This window comes from Coffea arabica, chromosome 9e (genome assembly GCF_036785885.1).
Source record: "Coffea arabica cultivar ET-39 chromosome 9e, Coffea Arabica ET-39 HiFi, whole genome shotgun sequence".
Taxonomy (NCBI): Eukaryota; Viridiplantae; Streptophyta; class Magnoliopsida; order Gentianales; family Rubiaceae; genus Coffea; species Coffea arabica.
In genome coordinates, this window is record NC_092327.1 from 11,280,573 (window position 1) to 11,301,691 (window position 21,119).

Below are 21,119 nucleotides of genomic sequence, written 5' to 3' on the forward strand. Positions count from 1 at the left end.
GCTTTTAAAGCATCTCAAGTGGGGGATAACCCATCCTTCATGGGTAATGAAATCATGGAAGTGGACAATGATATAACTCCTCACATCAAAAGTTTCAAGAAGATCTTCAACAAGAGATGTTCAAGAGGAGATTGCAAAATTACATGGGATGAATGCAATTCAAAAAGAGAAAAAGAAGAGTTGGCCCAAATGGCACTAATGGCCGTTGGAGAAGATGAGGTAAGTTCTTATCACTCTTCTAGTGATGAAGATAATGAAGATGATGATGTGCAAATTCTTATGATTAAAATGCATAAAAGTTTGAAAGAATCTTATGCTAGAAACAAGGAGTTAAAACAGAAAATTAGTTTTTTGCTTCGAGATAATGCAAATCTTTTTCAACAAAATAAAACGTTGAAAGCTGAAAATGATTATTTCAAGAAGAGTGAGACTGCTTTACATTTTGAACTTGATAGAAAAACAAAATTTTGTGATTTGTTCAAAAAGGAACAAGGTGATTTGAAAAGAAGAATGGATGGTCTAAATGAATTGCTTAAACACAAGAAACAAGTCTGTTTACAAAAGAATAGGTTGAATTCTAATTCCAACGAATTTGCTATCCATAGGAGAAGACAAGTAAGATTTATTAAACCTGTTCATGTAGATAACTCTTTGGTTATGTGTAATTTTTGTTGTCAAAAAGGTCACATGAAAAGTGATTGTTATGTGAGAAAGAATATGAGAAGAGGCATGAAATGCATGTGGATAGTTAAACATGATGCTAACTTTAACAAATAGGAGATTTTGTTAATCATTGCATTGATTCTTGTTCACAATTTTTTTTTTTTATATTTCTGATACTTTGATCTGAGTTTTCGCTGATATTTTGAATACTACTGAATTTGTATGATGACAAAAAGGGGGAGAAATGGATGTTATGTGTTAGGGGGAGTTATTCTGAAATTATAAGTTTGGTTGCAATGAGTGAGGGGGAGTCTATGCTCATATGCTCAATCTTTTTCCTTCCTTCCATCCATTGTTTTGTCATCATCAAAAAGGGGGAGAATGTTGATCTTGATCCCTATCTTTTGATGTTTACAAAACAAATGGATGATACTAATATTTCTTCAAGATATACTTTCAGTTTTGAAGTTGTTTGATTCCATGAACAAGTGCAATTGAAAGGCAAAGTTTGCTGAAGCTGTCGGACGTTCAAGAAGTCAGGATCGGACGTCCGAAAGGATGAAGAACATCAAGAAGGAAACTCTGTCGGACGCTCGTGAGGAAGCATCGGACGTCCGGAAGGATCGGACGCACGCCTCGGACGCACATCAATCGCATCGGACGTCCGAGAAATTTCGCAAAGATTTGATGACTCTCTGACGACGTTCGGACGCAGGGTTCGGACGTCCGACAGGTGATTTGGACGCAGGGTTCGGACGTCCGACAGGTGGTTCGGACGTCCGACAGGCCAACGGCTAGTTTTGACAGCATTTAATATTTGACCGTTGCAGAGCCTTTTGGAGCCATTTCTCACCTTCTATAAACACCCCAAAGCACAAGAAGACAGTAGACTTTTGCCAACACAAAATACAAGCTTACAAGTGAGATTTTTGAGTAGAAAGATTCTTTGTTGGTTGTATAAGGGGTTGGGAAAGTTGGGTTGTGAGGTTGCTCAAGTGAAGGTTACTCTCTAGGAGGAGTAAAACCTTGGTGAAGGTGAACCTATCACTCGGAGTGGTAAAACCTTGGTGAAGGTTGCCTCATTTGTATAAAATAGTTCTTAATTGGGTGAGTGATCTTTCAAGTGTAGGTTGTTGAGGGTTAACTAGAATAGTTGTAAAACTCCTTGGCTCAACCAAAGAGTGTTTGGGGTGAGGAAGGAGTGAGCCTTCACTTGTACATCTTGGTTAGCATCGCCATCAATTGAAGAGGCTATTGGTTTGATATTTGGTTTGCATTTCTTATCTTTTCTCTTTAATTAAGTTTTCTTTATTGTGCTTAAATTTGATATATCTTTGTGCATCATTGTGAATTTGTTTGTACTCATTGGGTTGCACCGGGACCTTACAGGATCATTGGAAGCCTTCATAGGAGCTGGTTTAGGGTGTGTATTTGGTGTGCATTTAGCTAGAAAACCTGCATAACAATCATAGAACGGACCATACGTTTGCGACGTACAAAACCGGCAAATCTGGAAAAACAGGGCAGCCAGCACCTGAACTTGAGCTCCTTTTTTCTTGATACTACGTATTGATTCAGAGTTTTCTCAAAACATGAAAGTTGTATATTTTGAAGTCCTTGTGGTGCCTGAAAAATTTCAGGTCAAACGAATCTATGTAGCCTGATTTATGGCCAAAATAGTCGCATCTATTCTAAACTCAGAATTCTGCCGCGTTTCTTGTTTTAGCCTCTGACCATGTTCTGTCTGTTTTGATAATGTACGAACTGGGTGTTGACCTCTTCATAAGAAATGTAGATCTTGGTCTTAGATTCGAAACGGTATAAATTTCATCCAGATCCGAGTCCCGTAGCTTCAGTTATAACCAAAACAAGATCGGTTGTCAGAATTGCCTTCGAATTTGGACAGTTCTGACAGGAATGTTTGGATCCGTTTTTCCCCTTGCTCTGTATTGATTCAGCCTTTGGTCCAAACATGAAAGTTATAGCCTTATGAATGAGCTTTCTAACGCCTCTAGAATTTCTTGATTCCGATTTCTGAGTCGTGAGTTACGGTCTTTCAAACATGGCCTATTTGGTAACCCGAAATGAAATGGCTGGAACTATTTTGTGCATCTTTGACCAATACCTATTGAGATCTGGGTTGAGATGTCTAAATAAAAGTTGTAGCCCTTCCTTGTAGCTTCAAAACGGTGTCTCACCCACCTTGATCCGACATTTCTAGCCTAACTTTTGATCAAAACGGTTTGGGATGGCAAATCTGGCCGTTTCCGTTTCCGTTTCCGAGTCCGTCTCCATTTCTGTGTGCCGTTTCCGCACTTGCATGTGCCAATTTTGCCGTTTTACTTGAGTTATGCATGTTAGTGGCCGTTTGTGATATATTGTGATGCAATCTTCTATTTCAGACGGTGACGGGCTAGACGGTGCCGGTGGAGCCTACTAGCTGTATACGTGACGTGATCCTTGCATTTTTGCTATATGTACTTTTGGAGTAAGTATTCAGGCCGTTTATATGTATAAACTGCTTATATGTTTTGATGTGAATAAAAAGGGGGACTTAGGCGAGGGTGTACTTGATCACACTCAACCTAAACCCTAGTTTGTACCTATGTTTCTTTATGAGATGTGTATACATGAATTATTTTGGGTTTGAACCCCTTGAGCTTGTAGCTCGGGGTGACGTTTGTAAGTTGAGGTTGATCTTCCGACCTAGATGGACTATTCGAGCCGGTCAGGGCTTGGTCGAAGCCAGTCCAACTTAGTCTGAGCCAGTTCAACTTAGTCTGAGGTCACCAAGTTTGTGAATCCGGTTCACCGAGAATGTGAACCAAGTTTGTGACCCGAGCTTGTGACTCAAGCTCAAGTTTGTGATTTCGTTCGCTCGAGCAAGTTTGTGAGGTGACTGGCCAGTGAGGGTGATAAGGTGTTAGGTGGGAGTACAAGTGGAGTTCTACGGACCTTATTTGTGGTCGACGGAGTGTCGGCAGGAGGTCACGCATGGCAAACGATTTGGCTTTGGAGACAACCTGTATCCTTCATTTGTATTGTTACTTTTGCACTTGACTTGACATTTTGTGAAATAGTTGTTTATCTAAATGTGCAATTTACGATTTTACCCCTGTTTACTTACTAAGCATATAGCTTACCCCGTTTCCTTTGTTTTCCTTAGCAGGGGACGACGCGGGGAACTCCTTGGCACATTCACTAGTATAGTTAGGTTTGCTTATAATAGTTGGACAATTAAGATGTTTGTTTTTGTTTTGGTGGTTTGTATAAGGACCCTCCTTAGGGTCTACTTTCTACTGGTTATTATCATAATGTAATATAGTGGTTTGACTAGCTGCTTTTGGGGATGTAAATAGAACTCTTTCGGAGTTGGCTATTGTGAATAGTACGCTTGTGGTTTATCTAGTTTTGTTTACCTAGCTTTTATTGCTTTAAGTTTTGAGTCCTGGCGCGAGCCACGCAGGCGGCCCGCCGATACCCTTGGGTTCGCCCTTGGGAGAAGTGGGTCCGTCACACCAAAACTTTGTTAATGTTTGCAATCAAGTCTTTTATTCTTCTGACTTCTTGAATGTGGGTTGTTTATATGATTTAATGGATTCAATTTCATGATTCATTTTTTATCTTTTGTGATTATTCGTTAATTAAAATGATGCCTTGACCTTTTCTTTGTATTTTGGAGGGCAAATAAGTGATTTCATTTCATTAGGGCCTCAATTCAAGGGAGGTACACCCTGATCTCTTATTTCTTACTTTATTTGACTCTACGTGCCCTATGTGACTTTACATGTTTGATTGTATGCCTCCTGAATGTTTTTTATTCATTTTATTCATTTATTTATTTGCTTTATCGGCTTTGTATATTTATTTTAGTTCAATTTGATTATTTGAAAGGCAATTTAATGCCAAGGTTGTAATAGTTAGGTTATTATTTTATTTATTTATTTCTTTTCCCCCTTAGATTGTAGTAGGACCTCCCCAAGTGTAATAGATAGGGCTTGTGTGCTATGTGTTTGTGTGTGCCTATATGCCTATGTGTTTAATTGCTTTCCTTAGGTTTTTGCATCTAGATGAGCATGTTTATGTGATACGTGCTATGTGAAACTATGTGCTTTTGTATGTCTATTTTGCTTTAGTATTATATTTGATTATGTGAATGAATGCACGTTACCGTGGCTAGTCCAATGCTAGTCATGGTCTTTCTCTTCGAGCCCTCACAAGTCCAATGCTTGTGAGAGAACGTTAGTTAAGGGATAGTCCAACGCTAGACCCTTAGGAACCAGCCGCACGTTAGATCATGATTGTGTGATAAAATCACTTCATCTCATGCATATCTTTACTTTCTAGGGCTTTTTTTTACCATGTTGCATGACACTTTCCTTATATATGCATATCCCTCCCTCTATATTTTCCCTTATATGTATATTACTTGCCCCCTTTGTATGAAACATGACATTAGACTTGCATTTCTTCTAAGCATTAGAATTAGGTTAGATCATTTGCTTGATTAGATAGGAAAATCCCTTGGATATGGGATATGGACGAGTTTGGCTTTTTTAGCCTTAGCACGCTCGTATTCCCTCTATTAAAGGGAAAATTGAGTCACGAACATTAGTCCCCCATACCCGACATGATGCATTCCTTTAGGCCACGTATATTTGTATAATTACTTTTATTTTCTTTTTTTTTTTCTTAAAACCTCATATTCTTGCATTATTCGTGACCTCTCCAAAGAGTCCACATTGGGCATCACAATTAATGTGATTGGCATCAATTGAGATTTGAAGAGAAATTTCGACCCCCGATACCCTCTTAGGTCTAGGGTTTGCATTCATATAGTACATCCAAATGTGATAAATCTTTAACTTAAAATAAGAAAATCTTTGACTAAATCGCGCAACTAGCCTTAGTTAGGTTGAAAGGGTGCCTTGGATTCTTATCCTTGCCTTCCCTTTCTTCAAATGTGACTCCCGAATCTTTTTCTCTGATTTTCGTAGACTTGGAGTCGTTTAAAAAGGGTTTTCTACTTTTTTTTCTTTAAAAATTCATTTTTTAGGTGACTTGGTACACCTTAACTCTATACCAAGTGGCGACTCTATTTTTCATTCAGAAACCCTTTTTAAACTATATTTTGGGTCAAATCGTCGCATTTTCGAGTCCCATTTAGGCCCATGTTTTCATTTTCTTTTTAAATCAAAAATTCATTTTCAATCAAAAAATTGAATCAAAAAGCCTTTTTTCTAAACTCGTCTTTTTATTTTTCTTATTTTAAAAATTGGGGCGCGACAATATGGTAGTGTTACACTGCTAATTTTGGTGCTATTCTGAGGCCGTTTCATTTCTCAACTAAACTTCCAAAGTTTGTGACTTGATTTTGGAAAAACCCTTATTTAACAAAGAAATTTGGGTAACTTTGAGCTACCATATCTTGGTGCTCAAAACTTCAATTCTCATTCCGCTTGTTCCATTTTAAACTTTGATTACAACTCTAATAGAGTTTCCAAATTTCAAAAGCTAGTTCAAATTGAGTGAATTTTGCCGAATTCCCAAAGTTGGCCAAAAACCAACCCCGAAAGCTATCTTCATGTTCAAAACAGCAACTTTGAACCAATTTTTGAATACCTTCCGTTTGGAATCATGGAAAAGTGTTTTCTAGAAACTTTTAGTACTTTGGAAGTAGTTTCCAACGGTACCAAGTTTTCCAATTTTGGACTCATAGAGAGTGAGATCTGATTTTTCAAAGTTTGCTTGCCGAATCTGAAATTTCCGAACTTAAAGGAAATTGAGGGTTTCAAATTCTCAATTTTACTCCGATATTGCTAGACCGTTTTACACTTGATTTCAAAGGCGAGAATCAAATTTCTCTTATGTTTTTAAAACCCACTTCCGGGCCTCGACTATAAATAATTAAGGCTCAATTCATGAATTCTCCTTAGAATGAACACTAGTACAACATTCACGATAAGTAAGGGATTTTAAGCGATGGTGTGTAATAGACAACTATTGTTTGCTCAGGTGCTCAAGGAGACCTTCAAGAGGATCTCGAGGGGAACACCTGAAGGATTGTATACACACTTACTCTTTTGTTGCAATAGGTGAGTGTTCCATATAGGAGTACGTAATTTGAATAAGTCTATCATGCTTAATCCATGATCATTAAGTGTTAAGTGCTACATGTTAAGTATTTACCACACTTATGCATATTTAAGTAATGTATACTTGAATTGCTCGACATGAAATACTTGAATTGCATATATATGTGATGTGTTTAAATGATTAATTATGCTATGGCTGCATAAATCGGTTGGAGTAAATCTCCTCGACTCTTAAGTGGTAAAAGTGGGAAACGGCCAATGGCGGCCTATTAAAATGACTAATGTCTACCAATTAACCGTGATTACTACCGTTAACCGTCAACCGTTACCGTTTACCGTAATTTCTTACCATTTTTCTATCTACTTGATTACCTGGTACTTGATTACTTAATTACCGTAAATTACATGTTCACATGAAATTATCAAATATTGCTTATGTGTTTATGTGTTAATTGTTGCTAGTAATTGCTCATATAAAATTGTCCACCATTTTAAGGCGAGTGTGTATTTTATCTCACTCGACCTACCAAAAGAATAAATTTTTATCGTTAGCCAAGTTATTTGATTACTTGTGCATGTTGTAAGCTCTAAACTGAACTTGGGCCCTGCCCTTGGTTACTGACCTACTCGAGCCAGGACTGGGCTCGGTCGGGTAGGTTGATACCCTGGGCCACCGTTTCGGTATACTCGAGTATTACCACTGGAGGGATAAGGCGATAGCCAGACAGTACCGTGGGGACCGGAAGTTATAAGATGCAGTTGACCGAAATGGTTCCAATGGAACACCGTATCCTTCAATGTGTGTTTATTTTACATAATGATAACCGTTTCATACAAATGTGCCATACCTGTGATATGCTGAAATTACTCGTACAATGATTATTGTCTCATGTTAATATGTCATTGTGCAACCTTGAACCATACACGCAGTATGCTCAATTACTTGATTTATTAAAACTGCTAGAGTGTCTTGGAACCTCACTGGGTTGTGTAGCTCATCCCACGTTTTGGGTTTCTTTAATAGGGTTCGAGACCAAAAGTGCTCGTGAATAGTACTAGATTGCTTTCTCTTGAAGACTTTAAGTTGTATTACAGCAGATGGCTGTAGTAAATATTCTTTTGGGTTGTATTAAGTTTGAGAGCTGATTAATTGTAAGTGTGACATATTTTGGAGTACTTTTATTATGTATTGGAGTTATTTGAAGTATTATTGAAGTATTCCGGGCTTGTGAATTGTGGATTATAGTGAGCCCTGGCGAGAGTTGGGCAGGCGTCCCGCGGGTACCCTTTGATTCGCCTTAGGGAGAAGTGGGGGCGTCACATACCTAGCAATTTCTAGCAATAGTGAGCATGTAACACGTGCCCCAAGCACACAAGAAAGTCAGTAGGATAACCACCCGAGTAGCCAACAAGTCAAGTGCAAGCAAAGCAATTCCTTTCATATCAATATCAAGAAGTTAACTACAAAGGATCGAGTATGATAAAGTACATTCTCGTCCCAAAGGTTATCACTTCAAGAGCAATTACTTTAACCAAACAAGCATATCATTCCAGCAAGGAGACATTCCATGTAAATATTTTCATGCACTTAGAACACTCACCTGTTAAGAAATGCAAAGCTTATTCGTCAAGTTCCTTGATTACCCTCACCTCCGTTTCCCAATCCTAGGGCAACGAGTGAAAGTCGTTAACATTCTAGCTTTATTTTCCAACCCAAATGTAAGTTCAATAAGTGACCAAGTTGGTGGATAAATCGACTCAATTGACCATGCAAGCTAGGCCCAAAATGCAGGAAAAGGTCATAAGAAAATGAGTTTGACAAGTGCAAGAAAGTTGAGCAAAAGAAAAATCTTATTTAAGTTCATAAGTGTTTTCGCGGGTAAAACAGTCGCGCCCACGCAGTCTCGGGAAAACGGTCATATCTCACTGTAAAAAAGTCGGAATCAAGTGCCGTTGGCGGCGTTGGAAACTAGACTCGAAGGGCTTTCCAAAGGTATAAAATCCAGACTCTAGTTCCTTTCCTATCAATACCAGTAATCCGGGAAAGTTGACTGATTTTTCAGTTCTGATCAGTTCAAAACCCTAACAAAGTTACTCTATTTCGTCTTGCCAACTTCACTCGTTTTGGCTCAAATTCATCCAATTCAATCTGCTAGAGTTCATATATAGGGGATCAAGTTATCTAGCACCCTTGAAGCTTAAAATGCAACATACAAAATGATTAAAAGAACCAAAACAATCTAGCCAACAAAGAAGAACCAAAACAGTCCACTAACTTGCCCAAAAACAACCACTTTACTTGCTTCATTTCCATTTAAACTCACACTAAAGCTTAAACTAATGTTTAGCCAAGTTTCTTAGGCTTAATTAAGGTGCAAAGAGCCACAAAAATCAAGGAGAAACCTCCACTCCAAGGCCGATCAGCCAAGAGAAGCAAAACAGTCCACAAGTTCACATTCAACTCCAACTTCCGTCCTTCATTATAGCTAACTCAAACAACATTCCAAGAGTTATCCCTAACTTTAAAAGGATCCAAAACATGTTAATACATTAAGAAAAACCATAAACAAAGCTTAAACAAAATATCAAACACATGGCATGCTAAACAACCAACCCTACTTCTACTTGTTTAGCTCAAGAAATTTAACCACAAATAACATCCGCTCAACTCCTAGTTTGCCATCAAAACCTCAAACACTTAATAATATAACACAATAAAGTTAAGAGTTAAGGATCATTTACCTTTCTTAAGTGAAGCTTGAATCACCCAAAAGCCACCAAAAACCAAAGCTCCAAACTTGAATTACACACTAGACTTGAAGGTAGTTCACTCAACTAACCTAGGCTCATTCATTTTTTATTTTTGCTCAAGATCAAGCTAGGGTTAAAAAGCAAGAAAATGGAGTTTTTCTCTCTTTCCTTGGAAGCTAATGAAATTCGGCCAACATGAGGAAAAAAATGAAGCCAAGATGATTTAAAATCCTCTCATTCCGTGGTCAAATAAGATGAATGGTTAGGGTTTTGCCACTTGTCTCAATCTTGGCCATTCTCACTCTAAACATTGCCAAATAAGGTTGCTACCCTCCAAATGTTTCCAATGTCTAAAATAACACCTTTAACTATCACATAAAGTCTCAAACACAATTAAAAGGGTATTTGGTCATAGTGTATGTGGTGAAATAAAATAATGCCAATTTAAGAAGATGTTACAATTCATGTAAAAGGTAATGAAATGCAATACAAAAAAATGTTATAATTGATTTAATCTTAGGGCAATGCAAGTAGTTTAGGAGAATTTATATTTTTAAGTGAGGGTTCTTACAATTTAACTCAACATCTCATGACTACTCTACATGGAAAAATGCTTATATGCTGCATCAAGCCTTCTTCTTCTAGATTTAGGCTGATCAGATATGCAACTTATGAAATAATCACTTCCTACACTATGGATGAACCTCTCAACATTGACAACCTCAACATTAATAATCTCATCAATAACAACCAACAATCTACTTATTGTGTTTTTTTTGTTGTACCTTTGCTACACCAACAGCCTACAATCTACTTTTTATGTTTTTCAGTCATGCCTTTGCTGCATTAATAGCCTGTTATATTGTTTATTATACTTTTCAATTATATTTTTTCCATTTTCTGGTTTCTTATTAATTTACTAGGCAAAACTAGTCATGGCAGTCTTTGAATTCTACATTGCGCATGTGTGCGGTGAGCTCCTCCTATTACAATTACTAAGAGGCAAATGGCTAAAATCAGAATGACTCATTGCTATATGACTTTGTACCATATGTATAATCAATTCTCTACAATTTATCACATTCCCCAAATAACCTTCTATGGTCATTTAAGCACCAAAGGCACCTGTCCCAAAACAAATACCTTTGCAACCCCAAAACATAGCAATTAAGTAAAAGTTACCCAAAAAATAAGCATTAAACACTTGTTCTAAAGACAATTCTTTATAACACTATTTTCAAGAGACCATAACATCCTTATAACCAAGCAGTTGAAATCGGTCACTCAACTATTCCTAAATGCATTCTTAAATATTACAAGGATAAGGATAAGAATAAAGGTACATTTTATCTAATTAATTTTACTATATAAAAAATTTAACACATAAAATATATTTCAATGAATGGTCGATAGGTAACCATTAAACAAACCCTATGACAATAATTATTAACTTTATTAGTTATGAATCACCTGGATTTGTTACCCTCTTTGATACTCCTTTCCTTTTCCCTCTCATTCTCTTTTTCTTTTATTTTTTAGTATAAGTGAAAATCGTCAAACTTGAAACCTCTTACTTAGGTCCTGTTTGATAATTCAGTTCAATATTTAAATTTAATGAATTCAAATCTTAACATATTCCGACTGTTTGATAATAAAAAATTAAACATTTGAATTAATTTAAGTGACACTGAATTTTTTAGACAAAACTTGCTCTCAAAATTAAGTGATACACTATTCACTTATTACTGAATGTAATATACACTCAAATGTATTAAATTTAATATTTAACAATTTAATATTTAATGAATTCGAATTTCAGATTTCAATTTCAATTTTAACAAATTCACTGTTATATTTCATCACACCCATCCCTCACCCCTCCTTCCCATTCCCCTTCCCCTTCCCCTCTTCGGTAAAGAATTGTCTTCAAACAATTCTTCTCGGTGCAACGAGTTCTATACCACCAACTAGCAAGTCTACTCTGCCTTTTTTTTAATATATATTACTTCTGGTATTAGTGTATAATAATCTGAATCTGAATCACGAGGAACAACAGATAGTGAGTGTGTTGGTGTGTGTGAGTTGAGAGAGGGAGAAGAGAAGAGAAGGAAAGATCAGTTCTCTTTTCTTTCTTTCTTCTTCTTTCTCAGGGGACTAATTCGTAGCAAAGCCTGAATCACATGGCTGACGAACCTTCCCTCACTCGATGGACATTTCAAGTATCTTCCAATCTTTATTCATTCTTAATTGTTAAATTCTAAAACCTTAATGCTGAGTAGTTGACTTTATTATTTGATTCCGCATGCTTAATTAAACTTTGTATTTTACTTGATTTGAGCTGTAATTATTCTTTCATACTGATTGTGAGAAACTCCTGTGACCTTGATTGAACTCATTATGTGGGAAAAAAAAATTGGTGTTTCAACTATATGTTCAAATTATTGATAATCCGCATCGATGACTTTTGGTGGCTAAATGACAGCTAAATTTTTCCATTAGGTAAAATAATGGAGAATTATTCATATTCATTAGGGTATTTCTTTTTTGGACTTTTTAGGATTTTAAGTTATTTTATGATACGAAGTTTGGGAGGAAGAGAATTCCGGAGACCAAAGAGGCGGATGCGAATGGACGAATGGTATCTGATGGCGATCCATCAAATGTGTCATCTAATGGGAATGGACATTTGAAGAACAAATCTGACTTAGCCATTTACGAGGAGTATCAGAATCAGGTGATTTCTTGTCATCTTTTATTTGCATGCGGTATATGTTTTGCTTGATTGCTAATCTAGTCGATATGGTTGATTTATGTGGTGATTTAGGATCCAAGGAGGCCGACATACAGCAATGGAGTTCCTTCTGCCGTAACTGATGCACTGTATGTGGTTTTGTATTTACGAGACATCTTTTTTCCCTTTTCTGTAAAGCTAATTGTTTTGTAGGCTTATCATTAACTTCCATTAAGAGCGTCAACATTTCATTCATGCAATATGTCAGGGGAGGGGAAGAAAGCTTGAATGGTAACCAGACTATTCTGATTGGATGTTTCCAGCACTTCACTAGTCAGAGTCATAAAATTAATTTGCCAAGCTTTTATCTCAGTAAATTGCCAGCACTTCTGTTGATTTTAGCCATTAATTTAAATGGAATGAGGCATAAGCCAGCCATGTTTCTGTTAGAATTGCTGCATCTATGATTTGATGACTTAAATTCATTGAGTCATGTGAAGAGTACACTCTTAGAAAGTTGAGTGGCTCTTTTGGCACCCAAATCTAATAGTTAGCGAAGCTTAGTACCTATTTTGAGTTTGGCCATTCCAAATATGCAGCTTTTAACTGAAAAACAACGCTTGAGGAAACTTAAAGATTGGCATTGTATATGTGTTTCTATTATAGAATTGAGTCATGGGCACCAGAGGCCTGCATACTAATAAAGCTTTGGACTTGGTAAATGACATTTGAACATGATATCTGCAGTCAATATGTATGCTATTTGTTCAAACAATTTCTTTTGTACTCTGGCAACATGTTTATCTCTTTCTAAAATTTGATGGCTCTTATAGAGGGCAAAGGTTGGAATTACTTTCATAGGTAACAAAAAGTAGTTAATAGAAATCAGCTTTAGTTATTTATTGAAGGCTTTAATTATAAAAGTGGGTATTGTGTCTTTAATTTAAGTGGCTGATCGTTGACTTCTGTTGCTTGGTTATGGCGAATTTTCTATTTGTCTTTGAATCCAGTTCTCTGCAGGAAAACATAGACAATTTATTGAGAAATTTGTGGGACTTGGATGAGTGTAGTTGCTTGTGGACAGCTTTAATCGGATGACTTGCATTAGTCAATTCGATGAATATGCCTAGTTACTTTTTTTGATTGCTTATGACATTAAAATGGAAGAGTCAATAATTAATCACATTCTTGCATCCCTGATAGAAATACAACAAGAACTGTGGGTAAAAAGAGGGAGGATGATTTAATTTGAAGTTCATGAACTGTATTAATATGAAAACAATTAGAAAAAATGTTTGCGCTATTAAATTCCAAGATTTGTACTAAAGGTGAACGACATATCCTGGTTTCCCGTTACCAGCATGAAATTGCTATGCCTTTTTAACTGTTGTGATATAGTAAAATCAGTATTAGATGAATACTGAAGCACAAGGCAGGCAAAATGATCCAGTGATAAATGAAGCATCAATATCAGCGAGCTCCATGCTAGTACTCGTGGGTGTGGAGCTGATGCAAAGTTGTGCTGGCTGGGAAGAAATTATTAGTCGATCTGTGATTGTGGTAGGATTGTTTGGCTAAGTGAGTATATTTACTATTCATTGTGTCAATCCTGTTTTGGAGGTGGATATGTTTTGTGTAGTTTGTTTAAAAGAACATAACTGCTTTGTGCCATATGTTTCTTGTCATTCCACTACCACTTTAAAATAACATTCCATACAGCATCATCATAATAATAATAATAATAATAATAATAATAATAACAACAACAACAACAATAATGATAATAATATTGATGATGATGATAATGTCATCATCATCATTATTATTGTCCTCTCTAACTTAAAATAAAAGACATCAAACTTGATAGTCGAGTAAAGGTCAATTTTCCTGGACTGTTGTTGATGTTTATCACGATTATATAATTTCTTCCTGAAGTATACATGTATACAACATGCAAAGTAAATGCTTCAGCTGTTGTCAAAGTGAGAGTGCATCCTAATATTGGCTACTCGATTGTTCGCTGTTGAGTACAGATATGCTTACAGGAAAATTTCTTTTGCATACATGTTATATATGAGTAACTTGCAGGAGCAGCAGCTTGCTGGCTAGACTTTTCACTTTTGATTTTACTTTTCAGACAGAGATCTTTGCTTCCTCCTTTTGAAACTGCTGAGATGCGTAATTTAGCAGAAAGTTTGAGTAGGTAATAAAATCAACTCTATAATTTTCTCTTTTATGTATGATTGGAAAGTATGTAACATGAAACAAATTATGCGACATTTTTCTTCTCTTCTACTCAGGGATATTATCCGTGGTAGTCCAGATGTTAATTGGGAAACCATTAAAGGATTGGAAAATGCAAAGCGCCTACTCAAAGAAGCAGTGGTCATGCCAATTAAGTATCCCAAGTAGGTCTACTGTTGTTAATTTCCCTTTTAATGTGTAACTTGGAATCTCAACTTTAGCATATTGTAGCTAATCATACAAGCAATGCTTCATACATGGCAGCATCTCCAGATAAGGATCTGTGGAGCTCCTTATCTGTCTGTTTTACAAGATGATACCCTTAAGCATGGAGAAGATTATTTGAAATTCTTGTTTAACTTGGCCTGACTTTTCTTTCTTTAAAGATACTTTACTGGACTCTTGTCACCTTGGAAAGGGATTCTTCTCTTTGGCCCTCCAGGAACTGGAAAGGTAGTAAATGTTTATCCCTTTGATTGGTATACTATACTCTTAATTTGGAGTTCCATATGATTTTCTCATGATCGCTGTCATTTCTTCTTGTGTTTTCCCATCTTGTTTTGATTAACTATATGATCCATCCTGTGAGGCTGCTGTCGCTGACCTCCAAATGTGTAGTTGTGAGATGTAATTCTTCTAATCAAACAATTTTTTTGAAGTTCAACATGGAAGATCTAGAGTTAAATCAGCCTTTTATTGAATATGACATATAATGAGTGGACATATTGATTGGTGGTGCTATTAGCTGAAAATATGGCTTGTCACTTGTCAAAGGGAGAGAACAGATGGAAAAGAGGTTATTGCCCGCACTTCACGAACTCAAACATTGGGCATTGCATTAAAAATTCTGATGTGTCTAATATTAGCTTACTTTTCTCCATCCTGTTAAGTATTGAGTTACGCATTTAACCAATTGGTCGTCAAGAGTAACTAAGTTTTCTTGAATGTTTATATGATACTTGCGTTACAAGGTTTGTTGAAGCTTCAATCTATGGTTATGTGTAAGGATTTTTTTGTTTAAATACTGCAGACTATGCTTGCAAAAGCTGTTGCGACAGAGTGCAAAACCACATTTTTCAATATTTCTGCATCATCGATTGTCAGCAAATGGCGTGGTATGTTGAGCTAATTACCTTGTCAAGGTCATTTCTATTTTGAAACTTGAAATAATGCTCATTGTTGCCTGAGTAACCCTTACATATTCTTGCTTATTTGGTTGTTGCATATATTTGACTAAACGACAATTAGACACCTTGAGATTTGGCTATTGATATAGCCATTAGATTTGAACTGTTGGACCAACCTCACTTGTCAAGGTAATGAAGGGTAAAATGAGACTAACAGATGTTGCAAAGTGTATTGCACTCTGTCCACATAATTAACTAACTAGATGATAACAAAACTACTCCTTGATGTCTTAACCTCTACTGCTGACCTAACAGACATGTCTTCGCTCCCAACTAACGTTGCTAAGCAATCTCACTAGCTGCAGCCAGGCCCACAAATTCTGCAATCATCAGTGTTAGCTTGTGCAGAATGTCTGTTCCTTCTCATTGCTTTCAGTTTGATTGAAATTCTCTCATTTCCTACCATAAAGTTAGACTGGTTTCAATGAGCCAAAGCCCCAGAGAGTGCCCTACATTACTTCACAGCTGCTTCCTTAGCTGTCTGACAACAAAAAGTCATTGCCAGGCAGCGAGTTCTATATCCAAAAAAATGAAGTCAAATAGGCACAGTCAAAGTCTGAGCTTTTTATATTTCTCTAGAAATTTGTTTAATTTGAAGTTTTAACTTTGGGGTTGTTGATGTTTCAGTCACAGTTTTTTCACAATTTAGGAACATACATTGCATCTACATTCCAATTTTCCTCTTTCATAGAAATTGAGGTTTTGAACAATTATAAATAATTGAGTTCTATTATATGGTTGCTTGAGTTTGCTGCTATATTCATAGTAGGAATTTTGGAACCTTGGTTATTTATTTTGACAAAGGAGTTAAAATCAAGTTTTGTGCTTATATGTGCAATAGCTTGAGTATGGCAAAACCAGTCCTTTTTGGTCTTTGGGGTTTGGTTTCAAGTTTGCCTTGTTTTTTATTGGGTTAGGTAGATTGTGTGATCCAAAGTGTACTGATATTATGTAGAATTGATCTTGATTGTGCGCTCCAGTATCATTGTGCGGTAGAAAGTAAGATATCCAACTTGGCATTTAGCAAACAATGCAAATCCCAGTTGTGTTTGTGGCACGGTGACCTTGTTGCCCTTAGGGCTTGATGTAGCATCTGTCTTTGGGCAGTTTCACCACTGTTAGATCACTACTTTGCGAAATTGTTTTCCACAAACTGATATTGTCTGTCTTTTAATGCAGTATATTTCATGTTATAGTTTTTTGTGTTCTTTCTTTATTGGTTTTTAAGAATTTGGCACATAAATTACTGAATACGTTACCTTAATGCAATTGTTCATGATCCCACAGCAAACCTTTTGCTTCCACTTTTGTCTTCCAGAACATTGATTTAGCTAAATGTGTTCTATTTGATAAATAATCCAAAATGGCCTAAAATTCCAGGTGATTCGGAGAAGTTGGTGAAGGTGTTGTTTGAGCTTGCTAGACATCATGCTCCTTCAACTATATTTCTTGATGAAATTGATGCTATCATCAGCCAACGAGGTGAAGCACGCAGTGAGCATGAAGCAAGCAGACGTTTGAAAACTGAGCTGCTGATACAGGTCACACTTGATTTCTACAAGTGCATGAAGTATATTTATTTTATTGTGTATTAGATAAATATACATGTCGGTATGTTATTTTGCCTCTTTTGGTTTGTTACTGAATGCTTAAGTAATTTATTTTTTAAAATGTACTACCATTTACCTGCGACCTTTAGTTTAAACATTAAACTTTTATATTGATGAATATTATTATTAGGTTTCGTTTGTATCCATGCAGCTAAGAATATCATCCTCCTGTCCCCTGATTCAATGACTAACTTTATTTGATTTAAACATGCCTCAAAACTGATGGCTTTAATTAGACTGCAGATGGATGGTTTGACTTGGTCAGAAGAACTTGTGTTTGTTTTGGCGGCAACAAACCTTCCATGGGAACTGGATGCTGCGATGCTCCGGCGTCTTGAAAAACGGGTATTGTATTTAATATGGCATACTAGAATTTTACTTGATAGCTGGAAGAATTACATCACATGCAGTTTAGTGTGAAGTGAAGTACGTGAAAATTTCGTGAAGTCATGTCAGTTTTCTTTCTGGCCATTTATGAATGGGTAAAAAAAAGTGTCTATCATGACTTAAAAGATGAATATTGAGCAAATATAATGCTGTCTTTTGAAGCAAAGACACATTTGCAAAATGTTATACTCGTACAATTCAGTCTGTTGACTTCTAAGTTGTGACAGATTTAATACAGCCCATCCAAATGGTGATAAGTGTTAAGTTGAATTTGAATGAGAATCCTAGGTAAATAACTATTTACTGATAATTTCATAAGTTTATGACAAAAGGCTTTACTTGTCATTCTTTAGTCTTGGTTTTCATGATTTAATGACTAAAGAGATTCACACTTGCTCTCGTTTGCCTTTTGGTGTGAGTTTGTCAGTGTAAGTTAATAATTCCTCTGTAATGGGAAAGAAAATCCATTCGGACATAGCTTTGTGTTTGGTTATTGAAATTTTACACTCAAATCTGTGGTGCTAGATCCTTGTTCCACTCCCAGAACCAGATGCACGAAGAGCCATGTTTGAGGAACTCTTGCCATCGAGCTCTGGTGAAGAGAAACTTCCTTATGATATATTAGTCGAAAGAACAGAGGGTTATTCTGGTTCTGATATTAGGTTATTGTGCAAAGAGGCTGCCATGCAGCCCCTAAGACAGGTAATACTGTTTCTTGAAGACAAACAAGAAGTCATGCCTGAGGATGGTATGCTATATTCACCATTATTTGCTGCAGTCTTTACTCTAGGAATGCCATGTGAAAAAGGAAAACTGAAATTTATATACATACATATAGACACACACACACACATGTATATATATTTATATAACACAACACATACATAGCACACTGACACACATAATATATGTATATATACATGTTTATGTATATGTATGTGTTGTATATGCATATGTACAGGTTTGTCTCCCATGGACAATGATTGTGTGGATCTAGAAATCTTTTAATGAATATATTGTGCTTTTACTTGCCTCTGCTCTGCTGTGTACCTTTCTGTTAAAGGACTGAAAAGGATGTCCTCTTTTGATTGGTGGATTCTATTTTGTGCAAGGAGCTTAATGGGAAAAAAGGTTTTTGAAATCATCCGTTTGAACAATTCAGTTTGGATGACAAAAAGATTTGAATAAGCACTCTAGGTCTACCACCTAAATTTAATTAAAGGACAATAATGGATCTGAAATGATGCCAATTAAATGAAGGATATTAATGGTTTGAAAACCTTGATAATTGTTTATTGGTAAAGATTTGAAATCCATACATGATCTGGGTATCTATGCAAGTTCATTGAAATGATTGGTGGAGGGTGGTTGAAATATGACGTGTTCAATCTGCAACCAAACAGTGGTTGAGCAAGTGTTTTGTCAATTATCTGAAGTGATTTGATTAAGGATGTGCTAATTAACTTGGTCTATCGATGAATCATTGTTCTCATTATATAGTTGGGTCCAAGTTACTAGTGTACTTGGTTGCTAAAAGTTTTTGTTGCTTGCAGAGTTGCCTGAGGTTGGACCAATTACACCTGGAGACATAGAGGTCGCTTTGAAGAACACAAAGCCCTCTGCCCATCTCCATGCACATCGTTATGAGAAATTTAATGAAGATTACGGCAGCCAAATACTCCAGTGAAGGCAAAGCTTTCTTATGTTGAAATGGATTTATTCCCTTGTTTTATATGTATTTAGGAAAAGCTTGGTGCAAGGCTGGGTGAAAATTGAACCAAAGTCATTTTCCTTCGGGAGGGGTGGTGACTTGGCTAGTGCTTGCTGGCTCCTGTTCTTTTGTTGTTTCACTAGAATTTTGTTCTTGTACAACTGTACAAATCTAAACCTTCGAATTTCAAATCCTGTTTGGGCCAAGTTAATCTGACTTGTTACTGAATGTTCTGGCATATGTTATATTCACTAGAAACTTCGTACTTAAGCAATTTGGATGGAGAATAGAAGGATTAGAGGCTTCGAACTGTATAGAACAAGTAATTTTATGCACCAAAGCCCGCTAGCCAACACCTGTTTCCGTTTCTCTTGTGGCAAGGTCCGTTTTGGTGTGGTAACCAAAAAAAAGGGAAGGAAAGGAAATTTAATAGAAAACAAGCCTACTCAAATGTTTTGTCCAGCTACTCAAATGAAAACAAGCCTACTCAAATGAACCACCGGTTGCAAGGGAGTGAGGAGGGGAGGATTAAGACTAGAAAGGAACCACAGTGCACACTAAGAAAAGTGGATGAGCTGATAGTGGATGGAGCTTGGGACCAGCAAACACTGAACCGGTGGTTCATAGCAGAGGATATCCAAAAGATCAAAGCTATTCCACTCAGTTTCACAGGCTGCCAGGATCGTTTGTATTGGAGATACACCAAATCAGGTGCGTTCACGGTAAAATCTGCATATGATGTATCAATGGAAATAAGGAAGCATAAACAAAAGGAAAGAAGGCAAGGAGATAGAGGAAGTACAAGTTATGCTCAACAGAACTCCAAAGTTTGGAAGAATGTATGGGCATTACAACTGAAACACAAACTGAAGCACTTCATATGGAGGTGCCTACATCATAGCCTGCCAGTGAATGAGCAAATACATAAGCGAACAGGCAAAGGCAGTCCAATATGTAGTAGCTGTGGGGAAGAGGTGGAAACGTTAGAACACATGTTGTTCTTTTGTAACATGGCTGAAACGACCTGGAAACTTGCACCCATACAATGGGATGGGTTGAGGGATATGAGAGGAAATTTTGTAAGATGGTGGGAAGGGATATTAGGAGCAAAAACTAGGGAGCAAGGACATGACCACATAGCGCTGACTGTGAATATCCTTTGGCAAATATGGAAGGCAAGGAACAGGACAGCTTTTGATGTTTATGAGACAGACCCAAGGGAAACAATGCAGAAAGCTGTGGGTGAATGGAATGAGTATATAGAAGCCCAACAAGATATAACAGGAGAGTTCATTCAACAAACAACAATCTCAAGCAGAATTAAGACATGGAGGCCACCATCACGGGGTACGATAAAACTAAATACTGATGCTGCATTTTCACAAAATTTAGAGAGAACAGGTATAGGTGTTGTGGCCAGAACTGCTGAAGGGGAGCTGATGAAAGTCTGGGCAAGAGCTGAAGTAAAACGTAGTGAGCCACGGGTGGAGGAAGCAGCAGCAATTAGGATGGGAATGCAAATGGCCTGGAAAGCAAACTGGAGGGCAGTTGAGCTTCAATCAGACTGCAAAGACGTGGTGGATATGCTAAACAAGAAACAAAAGCAGCAAAACAGCATCGGGGTCATCCTTGAGGATATAGCAAATATGAGAGGTTTGTTTGAACAATGTACTTTCTCTTTTGTGCATAGAGATGGGAATAGATGTGCACATAGTGTAGCAAAATTTGCTGTCAAGCTAA

At 36.8% G+C, this 21,119-nt stretch overlaps 1 protein-coding gene across 1 annotated transcript; it reads left to right on the forward strand.

Moving 5' to 3' along the window:
- Positions 1–11,372: 11,372 nt before the first annotated feature.
- LOC113710320 (uncharacterized) lies at positions 11,373–19,617 on the forward strand. Its single transcript, XM_027233263.2, has 11 exons — positions 11,373–11,728; positions 12,067–12,243; positions 12,334–12,389; positions 14,378–14,443; positions 14,541–14,648; positions 14,871–14,937; positions 15,515–15,599; positions 17,052–17,212; positions 17,525–17,626; positions 18,194–18,416; positions 19,222–19,617. Exons 1-11 carry the CDS (start codon positions 11,690–11,692, stop codon positions 19,353–19,355), a joined length of 1,218 nt encoding a protein of 405 aa, XP_027089064.2. The 5' UTR covers positions 11,373–11,689; the 3' UTR covers positions 19,356–19,617.
- Positions 19,618–21,119: the final 1,502 nt, after the last annotated feature.

Coding starts and splice junctions, on each gene's coding strand:
- LOC113710320 (XM_027233263.2), top strand. CDS start 11,690: ATGGCTGACGAACCTTCCCTCACTCGATGGACATTTCAA. Junction 12,390..14,377: donor TCTGCCGTAACTGATGCACT/GTATGTGGTTTT, acceptor TTTACTTTTCAG/ACAGAGATCTTTGCTTCCTC. Junction 14,938..15,514: donor GCCCTCCAGGAACTGGAAAG/GTAGTAAATGTT, acceptor TAAATACTGCAG/ACTATGCTTGCAAAAGCTGT.